The 10,398-nt window shown below is 44.5% G+C and overlaps 1 protein-coding gene and 1 long non-coding RNA gene across 5 annotated transcripts in view; both read right to left on the reverse strand.

Annotated features, from left to right (window-relative positions):
* Nucleotides 1-1,983: 1,983 nt before the first annotated feature.
* Nucleotides 1,984-4,243, reverse strand: PFDN4 (prefoldin subunit 4). Its single transcript, XM_015647336.2, has 4 exons — nt 4,015-4,243; nt 3,229-3,336; nt 2,643-2,786; nt 1,984-2,379 (listed from the first exon to the last, which is right to left on the reverse strand). The coding sequence occupies exons 1-4, from the start codon at nt 4,036-4,038 to the stop codon at nt 2,248-2,250; spliced, it is 408 nt and encodes a 135-aa protein (XP_015502822.1). The 5' UTR covers nt 4,039-4,243; the 3' UTR covers nt 1,984-2,247.
* Nucleotides 4,244-7,973: 3,730 nt separating this feature from the next.
* LOC117245368 overlaps nt 7,974-10,398 on the reverse strand; it is a 3,839-nt gene continuing 1,414 nt past the window's right edge. For 2 of the 4 annotated variants that reach the window (XR_004500007.1, XR_004500006.1), the window contains exons 3-4: nt 8,973-10,238; nt 7,974-8,313 (exon numbers count right to left, since the gene is read on the reverse strand). This is a non-coding gene — a long non-coding RNA (uncharacterized LOC117245368). Of the gene's footprint in view, nt 8,314-8,972; nt 10,350-10,398 lie in introns of those variants that run through there. The other 2 variants (XR_004500008.1, XR_004500005.1) reach the window with 2 other exon arrangements.

Below are 10,398 nucleotides of genomic sequence, written 5' to 3' on the forward strand. Positions count from 1 at the left end.
AGGAATCGGTGACCAGAGATCCAGGATCACAAACAAGCCCTGAAAATACCTCAAGTGCAGGAACTGAATCCCACCGTGTTTTATCAAGCTTTAAAAACCTGGGATCTCCTTGACAGCAGGCACCAAAATGAGCTGAACTTCACCTGAATTTCACTGCTTTAATTGCTGCAGCCAAGGAAAAAAACAGCCATGGGTGACTCTGTGACTTGCAAAACAGAACTTGTATTGAAATTGTATTTTAGATAAAAGCTGAACAGGTGATTCCAACAGGAAAGGATCCTCAGCCCAGCACTCTGAAAGGCCTGAGAGTAAAGAACAGAACTTTGTGACTCATTTCATCCTCCAGGCACCTCTCAAATGTCACCCCCAACTCTGGGCACTCTGACCTGGATATTCCAACATTTATATTTATATTTGCATTTGTATTTGTATTTATATTTTGATTCACGAGATGTTTGGGGTGAACAGAGCACCAGGGGTTGGTTCATGGGCCTCATGAACAGTTCTCTTGTTCAGGTAAAGGAAACATTATTGGAGAGAGCAGATTCCAATCCACCAAAAATAAAAAGTCCTCAGAACATGGGGTGCTGAACAGACTAAGTGCCAGCTCAAAAACAATTGCAGATCTTCATGACAGAAAGGTTATTAAAAGGCAAAACCAGGATGCTGTCAAACACTTCCAAGCAGCTGATGCACCATCTGCAAAGTCACTTCTGCAATGACAACTCCAGAATAAAAAAAGTGTTTCCTGCACGTTCTGCTTTACACATATAAAAATACCAAATGATGGCTTGGCACAGGAGCTCTGCAAACGACAGAAATTCAGAGGCTGAGCTGAAAAATTCTGAGGTGTAATGACTTGCAAACACAGTTGGCCAGAGCACACAAGGAAATTGGACAGCCCAGGGGCAAAAAAGCCCTCAGATTTTTGTAGCCAGGACTAAGCCAACAGGAAAAATGCATCACACACATAAAACCCTGAAGGGAGAGAAAATGAGGGGAAAATCAGATCTGTGGCACTGAGCAATCTTCCCTGAGCACCAGCTCTGTATTTATGGCCAATCCCAATTTTAGGATCAAAGAGCAGCAAGCTCTCCACACCCTGCCATGGCAGGAGGGCTGGAAATAAATCACCTTTAAGGTCCCTTCCAACCCAAACCATTCCAAAACCCATTTTTTTTCCAGCACAATGAAGCCATATCCATAATGGGGAAATGACAATCCTTTGAAATCCCTGCAGAGCAGTGAAATGCTCAGCACAGCAGGGACTTTGGGACTGTCACCATCCACTGAAAGCCCCCAGGGTCCCTGCAAAGCTTCCTCACGGCAAGCAGCACTGCCTGCCTGCCCTGGGCTTCCCAAAATTGGGATTCCCAGGGCTTTGATGCCATCTGCTGGGTGCTCCTCGTTATGGGTCAAACTCCAGCAGTGTTCACCTGGAAAAAAACCCCTCTTCTGTATTTTCTTTGGTTATAAAGACAAATTAAGCCAATTAAGACTTGTAAAAATTACATTTAGGTCCTCCTAGAGATGAAGGCACAGGTTAGGGATTGATGCTGACACTGCAACAAAACCTATGAACAATTGTTGACAGCAATTTGCTACATAAATATGGATTTAGGAACTGTTCAGGAAATTTAGAAATTAAGACTCATCACTGTGACTTGCAGCATTTTTTGGGATTCCCAAATACCAAAGCAATAAATGAGTGAATATGGGGGCTCCAAAGGCTTTTCTTTACTACCAAAGTGAGCTTTAAAGAGCTTTTGTTTGTCCTTTGGCAAATTCCTGACACCTGAGCTAAGGGTGAAACACAGAGGATGAATTTAGGAGCTCCAGGAGGGCTCTTAAAAACACCTTAACAGCATCACTCCTTCTTCATGTGCCCTGTAACACACAGCTTTTATCCAACAGCCACTCCAAAATTCCCTCTTTCCATTTGTTTTAAACATTTTCATGAGTGGAAAACAAGACTCAGGAAACTCCAATACGTGCCTGGCTTTATTGTCTTAACAAACAATGCAAATATTCCAATCTGAAGTCTGTGTTTTCCTGAATAAATAAATAACTGCAATAACCAAAATAAGGAAGTTCTCATTAAATATACAGAACTTTACAGGAAAGTAAAAAAAAAACAAACCAACAAAAAGAAAGGGACAGATTTTCTTTTCTCAAATGTAATTGCAGCACTGTTATCAAAACATTTAATAACCTAAGGAAAAGTTGGGTGTTGTGTTTAGAAAAGCTTTAACTGTCCTCAGCCTCCAGATTTATGTTATTTCCAAACTTTGCATAGAGCTGAACTTTGAGGTCAGACAACACCCCCTGGATCGACTCCACTCGGGATTCCAATGCTTCAATTTCCTCTTGTAAACTTCTCTGAAAAAAGAAAACAGAAAATAAAATCAACCAATTCTGTACAACAAAGTGAGCCAGGTTTGTCAGCAACACAGAACCAACAAAGAGGTGCCTCTTTTCCAATTTATTCCCAGGTCTGGCTGCAGGATTTATGGCTGGAGTGACTTTGGAGCGACACAAATCCTAAATGCAACATCAGTTTTAGACTGAAAGCTCCAAAGGATGCAGAGATCATCCCCTGCCAGTGCCCAGCACACACAGCAGCCCAGCAGCTCCAGACAAACCTTTGCCTCCTCCAGCATCTCCTGTGTCTCCTCCAGGGAGTGACTGATGAACACATCCCCAATCTGGTAGGGAATCAGGTGGGAATCAGCATCATCCAGCAGCATGATGTCATCACAGGCATCCTCCAGATTCTGAAGCTGTTTCTGTTTGCCAAGACACAGAAAGAGGTTCCCTTTGTAAAACATTTCATTGGACACACAGCCACAGCTGGAGAAGGAGCTCAGGCTGGATTTTGGGGACAAAATCCCACCCAGCACCAGGGTATCGTATGGAACACTTCCAGAGCTGGAATTTAGCATCAGTATTAAATTCAAGAGAACTCTACCACTAGAAATTCCTAGTTGATAATTATTATCTCTCATTAACAGAATAATTACCTGCCTAGGCAGAGAAATACAGCAGATTTAAACATCACTAGTATCTAATCTACTTTTACCATTCTCTACTTCCAAAGTATCAGAAACCTCATATCAGAGCCCAAGCATTACCTAAACTCACAGTAACTCACTGCTGCTAATTTTCTGTGTTCCAGCTGAAAATTAATTCAGGCCAATGAAAAGTTCATGAGATCTGAAGCAAGTATACCTTTTTCACTTCTATTTCTTCTTTCAGCTCTGTGATCCTGCTGGTATTTCTTGCAAACTTGTTAATTTTCTGTTGATCTTCAAAAGTGACATTGACATCTTCTGCAGCCTGTGAGGAGGAGAGGCCAAAATGATGATTTCAGTTCTTTCATTAACTTGAGTCTCGCTGTAAGGCTACAAAGTGTCTGGAAAATGGTCTGACAGCCACCACATTCTGCTGATGCACCCCATTCTCAAAATGCCTCCTCAAGGACATCAGAAATACCCACATTTAGCTGCATAATATCCAATTAAAACACTGGCCAGCCACAGCATCCTAAAGCTAAGGGATGAAGTGGACTCCTTGCTCCTGTGACAGGGGTGGAATGATGGAATGAGACGAATTTTAAGCTCCCTTCCAACCCAAGCCATGGTGATGATAACATAACTAACCACCCTCTCAGCAAATACATTTTTCCTCACATCCACCCTGACCCTGCTCTCGTTTAGAACACAGAGACTCCTGTGGAAACTCCGCAACGCCACCAAGCCCGCAGGACCAGCGCTGTGCCACAGCCCGGTACCGGAGCCCTCAGCTCCGAGCAGCGGCCGCGCCGTCCTGGGCAGGGCCCGGCCCGGCGCCGGCCTCGGGCACGGCCCCGCGGCTGCGGAGCCACGCGGGCCGGGACACAGCGGCCCGGGGGCAGCGGAGGAACAGGAGCCTCCTCGGGAGGGATCGGACCCCGCCCGGAAGGGACCAAATCCTGGTCAAAACGACCAAATCTCCCCGGGGCCGTCCCCCACTCACCGCCTTCTTCATGGTGGCGGCCATGTTGGCCCTGAACCATCCCTGAAGGGCTGAGCCACCCGCCCTCCACGCAGAGGAGGAGCGGCGGGCATGGGAAAAAGAAGAAAATCGAGGAAAAACTCCAGAAAACGGCCGCAACCCCGTTCAAAGCGCAGATTTTCCCTATTCGCAGCGCTCTCAGCACCGGAGAGGCCTCAGGACACGGAATGGAGATGGGGGCACCCTCGCGGCGCTTGGTACGGCCCGGCGGGAGGGGCGGGAGACGGAACCGCCCCTTTGGGGCAGCGAGACCGCCAGGGGGCGCCAAGAACCGGGAATGGATGGGATAATGGAGGATAATGCACGGGATAATGGGGGATAATGGGATATAGTGGGAGATAATGGGATATAATGAGATATAATGAGATATAATGGGAGATAATGGGATATAATGGGAGAATGGAATGGAATGGAATGGAATGGAATGGAATGGAATGGATAGGATGATGGGATGGGATAATGGAATTAATAATTAATTAATATCAATTAATGTGTCATTTAATAATGATGATTAATAATTAATAATTCATTATGCATAATTAATAATAAATACTAAATATATAAATAAATAATAATTAATTCTATAATATTGCCTGAATTAAAATGATTCTGGGCTCTTTTTTGGGGTTTTTTTTCATTTCCCGATGCCTGCTCATTACAAAACTCCTGTTCCAAACCAGTAGAAAAAAGTGGAATAGTAGAAGATGTTTGGGGTGGCCCTCAGGCTGATGTTACATTTTATTTTGGTGTATCATCATCATCATGCCTTGCTTCCCACTGAAGGAAGAAGTTAATCACCAAATTTCTCCCCAGAGAACCACTTTATTATTAATTTCTATAGAAACATAATCCTAGCTCTAAACCTCTCTTTTCCCCAGAAAACAAACTCTCATCTCGCTGGCCATTCTCCTGCTCTTCCCTAAGGATCCTGCTAGGAAAGGACACAGCCTAAGCCGTGGTTATTTCCCTGGCTGGATTAACTGCAAAATACACAGAGCCAGTGCAATTTCCCTCAAGAGAAAAGGAGTGGATTTCACAAGAATTCGATGACTTGAAGGCTTTGAAAATAAATCTTTTTTATGCCACATGCTCAGGCAAGCTCTGTTGGGTGAGCATTGCCAAGAGTAACTCACCACAGACCTTTCTTATGTAAATAAAAGTGAAAACAGCGCACGAGTGCAAAGAGCCAGCGTGGAGTAAGAGAAACCCACTGAACCCAGTGCCCTCGTTTCTCTCCCAGTTGCATAAAAGGACTTGCTCCTTCTTGCTCTGGTTCCTGGTGTTGTTGCTGAGGTTGGCTTCACCTTGCTGGGATCCCTTCCACGCCCTGCTCTGCATCTCACATCTCCTCTGTGCTTTTTTGCACATTTTCTACTTCCTTGCTCCAGCCTGTTGCAATCCAGCCTGGTGAGGAAGAGCATTCCCATGCTTTTGGTGCCTCAGTGAGACCTTTGGAGTTCTCAAACTCTTCTCCCCCTTCCCTGAAGTTCTGCAGACCTTTCTGAAGCCATGGTGATCTGGAAACCCCCACACATCAACACGGTTTGTGAATTCAAGGTGGTTTTCCAGGCTGGTTTTCCAGGTTTAGCCTGGGTGAAGGGGATCACTCTGAGCAAAAACCACACTAGTTTGGCCCATTTCAGTTGTGCCAGTACGGTAAAGGAGGTAGCAGTGCTATGACATTCCCAGTATTTGATGACTTATTGTGGAATGCAGGTCCTTGTGTCTGCCCTTCTTGTACCAGCATTGCGGGAGGAATGGAGATTGAAGAAAATAAAAATCCTCTTCTAAGGGTGCTCATCTTTTCCAAAAAAGATCTTAATGAGACAGTTCCTAATTATTCATATATTTATATATATATTTTATTTTTTTTTGACAAATCCCCCAAAGATAATTTTTTTTTTATTATTTTGTAATCTGAGGGAATGAAGGCAGATTTTCTCACCTTTCTACCCTCATTCTTTCAAAATACCTCATGTTAGTCAAAAGCAACCTTACCATTTCCCCATTCCAGCCTCCTCTATATTCATATCTATCCAACGTTAGTTATTAAATTTCATTAGGGATGCAACTCTGCATCCCAATGAGCTTTATCCCTGCTGAGGGAAAGCTGTCCCTGCCCTGCCCAGGGTGCTTGGCAGAGGTTCTGCAGTGTCAGCTGGCCCTGAGCAGCCCAGGGAAGTTCCTGCTGCTGTTTGTGCCTCAGATGGGAGCTGGAGATTCCCCTGTGCTGGGAAATCCCTGGGGCTGAGCACCCTCAAAGACCTTTATTCCTCTTGCTGAGCAGCAGAGTAAACACAGGGTTTTATAATCCCATCATTCTCTTCTGGTCCTTTGTGCTGGTTTTATTTCAAAGGAAAGGGGAAATCTGCCTCTGCCACTCTGCCCTTCCTCACCTGACTTCTTGACATCAACAGGGAATATTCCAGTCTCCAAAATATTAAACTCTGTATTTCCCTTACTCCACAATTCACCTGGCTCAATAAATAATCCTAGTGGTGGAACAGCTCCATTTTCCATGAACTTTTTGTGGCCTGTACTGGGGATCTCTCTATGGGGCCTGAAGCTGCAGCATCATTCCTGCCTTTTTTTAACTTTTGTGCCCCATCTTCAATGAAAACTGCTCCCACACTGCCTGCAGCGAGGCCTGCAGTCACACCCATGCAGGTAGAAATAATTCCCTTTCTAAGAGCAGCACTGGCAGTCCTGGTTTCAAAAATCACTTTGTATTCCTTGAAAACTCCAGCTAAGGAGGAGCAGTGTTCCCTGCACAACCATCACCATGCTGGATCCCCTCACCTGAGAGCACAACAGATTTTTTTGCTCCTGAATCTGAAGGTCCTAAACTCTCAGAGGTCTCTCATTAATATGTCCTGTCTGTGGTGTTATTCAGCATTTTTTAACCTGTACAAATCTTCCTTTTTCTTCTTTTATCTCTTGTTTTGTTTTGTTGGGGGGTTTTTTTCTGTCCTTTGGATGGGGAAGGTGTTGGCAGACCCACAAAAGTCTGGAAGATTTTTCCTCATGGCCACATCAGAGGAGCTCCTTTGTGCTTCACCCCCAGAGCACAAACACAAAGCTCATTTTCCCAGGGACAGCGCTCAGCACTCACAGACCTGAAACCAAACCCTGCCCAGGGGAGGCCTGAGCTGAAATCAGGATTTCAGGAGTTTTATCTGATGAAGCAGCTCTACTCCCTGCAGAAGCAGGAACAGGAGGAACCAGGACCTGGCCCAGAGGGGATTGAGTTCAGCACAGCCCCAGTGCCTCGTGCCTGACTAATGGCACAGGCAGGCAGAGCTTGGATATTTTCTTGTGGCTCTGAGGGACACAGTGGGAGCCAAATGCATTCAGCTCGCAGCAATCCACTGCTTAAAGTCCAAACTCATCCCTTTGGGGTTTGACAGAACGGATTTGTGGTTCATTTTCCATATCTATTAGAGCTTTCAGCAGGAAATACTCCAGAGTTACAGAGTTGTTCCACCCTCCCTCTGCCCTGGCATGAAACAGCAGCACTCCTTATTAGTAAAGAACATTAAAAATCTCCAGTTTATCTGTTATTTTTTTGGAAATATAGAGAGCAGGAATTAATAGCACACAGTAACTGTGGGCAGGGTGATGATAATAACCAGCACCTCCTCTCTGAGCACAGGGACAGAGCTGGGCTGTGTCATCCAGCAGGAATTCACCCAGATTGGCACAACCAGCAGCTGGGGCTCGGGGCTCTGTCACCACCTTCACCTCCTAAACCACGTTCCTCACCTCTTGGCAGGAATTCCAGGTGCTGACCTCAGCATCAGCTTGGAATTTCAGGGGAATTTAGATATGAATTTCTGTGAAACTCTAGAAAGGTAACACAGTATAATGCAAAATAATAGGAAATTCTATGTTCACACAGTGGAGGCTTTGCAGCATGCCAGCACAGGAACAAGAAATGTTTATTTTTGTGAGATAAGTGTAAGCAAATGCCAAAACCCAACATTGTTGCTGCCTTTTCTTTGACAAACTGAACAGCTTTATCTTCACACTGCTACGGTCATCTTGGAGAGGAGTAATCCAGAATGTGAGATAAGAAGAGGAGTTTAGTGTTAAAAGCTGGTATTTGAGTAAAAATAGAATAAAGATTTCTTTTGCCTTCATTTCACGGTGAACGTGAATAACTTGGAGATCTCAGTTTTCAAAGCCATTTCAGTTTCTCTTCTGGAGAATGGGAATTACTGTTCTTTCCCATCAATATTTACAAAACTCAAAGATCCTCAGCTGGAAAGAGAATGAAAAGACTTAACACAGAATTAAAAGCATATAAACAAACATGAGCAAACCCTGCAATAACAACCAGAGGCCACAAGTTGCAATCAATTTGCCTTCCCCACATTGTGAAATGCCTTCCCTGTTAATGTTCTCATTCTCCTGTGGCACTTCAGCATTTTGCATTCATTTAGAAAACTCAGAGATTTCACAAAAATTCTAAAGCCAAATTAGCAAAAAGCTTTTCCCCAGCAGGAGAAAGAGCAGAGGTCAGGAGACAGGAATTGTGTAATATGTCACAGAGCAAACCTCCTGGAGTCACGGGCATTAAGAATGGAAATCCACTCCCAACACCAAGCTGTTTCCCACCAAGGAGTTATTTTGGTGATATTTGATGTATTTGAAGTGAACTACACAGAAATCACTCAGGTGGCTTTGCTCGAGCTCCAAGGTTTTGATCTGGAAGTTCAGATGTTTTTAATGAGCTTCCCAAGCACACCTCAGTGCCTTAAATCCAGAGGAGGATCTGAATTTAATGGGATTTCCAAGCTTTATTCAAATATGTTACAATTGTTTCCCAAAAGATAGGACTAGAAATTGAATCAGCTCAGAAAACACCTCTAAAACCATTCCTAATTAAATATTTAGTTGTGTGCACAAGCTGTGTGTACCTGCACAGCAGATCTTCCACAGAAACATCCCCCTGGCACATGGTTTTTCAAGGAATATTCTCTCCTGACATCCAAGACAGCAGAAATCAAACCAAGAGCAAAAGAGAAGCATAGAAAAATCAGCTCTTTAGTTTTGATCTTCAGCTCTTTCCTGGTCTTTGACCTAAAAATCCTCTTTGCCATAGTGGAGAAGTGAAAAGGTTTATTTCATTTTCCACTCAGAGCTGTCATTTGCTGTTCTATTGGAAAATGTGGGAATTCTTGTGGGTGGACATGTGTGGGACAGCAGTGACCCCTTTCAGGTGCCTCAGTGCAGGGATTCACCCAAAATTCAGCTCAAGAACACTGACCTGGTCTTGCTTTTCTCTTGAGATAACCTTGATATGTTCTAAAGGTCACAAATGGAAATGAAAGCTTGGGTTTGAGATCTCTTAGAAAGGGGGGAAGAAGGGGAGGCTGCAGACGCCCTTGGACGTGCACTGGAGCGGGAATTGAGGAATCTGCCCCAGCTCCAAGCTCCCAGCACACCAACTTCCCTGCCACAGGGGTTAAATACAGCCCTTTCCATTCTGTCATTTAAAAACAGCTTCAGAGAGAGAAGATTTCATATTAACAGGGTGGTTTCCTCCCCGTAGCTGTGAAGAACATGGGAAAATTGACCTGTGCCCAGTTTAGTCTTGACTTGCCTGTTCCAGACTCTTCAAAGACATCGTTTCACAGGCACGAAGCTGTGACCCTTCAAATGAGTTCATTTTCAGCCCTTAAGTAGGCAGAGTGCACAAATTGTCTCCTCTTGTCTGGATTCTCAGAACTTATCCCTGAATGGAGCCTGAACTGCCTACAGGGACAGTGAGATGTGTTTCTGTAGCACTGCTTCAAAGCAAACAAATCTCAGAATGACAATTTGTGCTGTTCCACCCCCCCCAAAAAAATAAAAATGCAAACCTTTGAACCAACTTTAACTTTAAAGCCTGCCTGGGACGTGCTCTGACCTTGTGGCCCACAGAGGATGATCCCACTGCAGAAAATCACTTGGGATGGATGTACAAAACTCCCAGAAAAATTCTGCAGTGTACATTTTCTTTTCTCTCTGCTGATCACTGCTGCCCTGGATGTTTAATTGTTATTAATTTGACTTTGAGACGTGTGCCTTTATGTGTGAAATCCATCTTCTGATGGTGCTCTGTCCAGCACAGCCTTTGTCTGCACACTCTGCTTCACATAAAGCCTCACATAAAGGGGGTTAGAGCCGAGTCACAAAAGGCACTTGGGAAAGAAAAGGTAGCGTGGGGTGCAAGAAAATCAAATCCCCATTGTAGCCAAACGGTCTTTCCTGGAAATCCTCTGGATTACAGCTCTGTTTTGCAGCAGGATCCAATTTATTATTTCCCTTCCCTTCCCTTCCCTTCCCTTCCCTTCCCTTCCC

Source organism: Parus major, chromosome 20, assembly GCF_001522545.3.
Source record: "Parus major isolate Abel chromosome 20, Parus_major1.1, whole genome shotgun sequence".
In the NCBI taxonomy this organism is placed as follows: domain Eukaryota; kingdom Metazoa; phylum Chordata; class Aves; order Passeriformes; family Paridae; genus Parus; species Parus major.

Bases quoted from the DNA above. Each gene is read 5' to 3' on its own strand.
- PFDN4 (XM_015647336.2), bottom strand. From the start codon at position 4,038: ATGGCCGCCACCATGAAGAAGGCG. The intron at 3,337-4,014 runs GTGAGTGGGGGA...TCCTCCTCACAG, and splicing joins CCGCCACCATGAAGAAGGCG to GCTGCAGAAGATGTCAATGT. The intron at 2,787-3,228 runs GTATACTTGCTT...CTTGGCAAACAG, and splicing joins AAGAAATAGAAGTGAAAAAG to AAACAGCTTCAGAATCTGGA.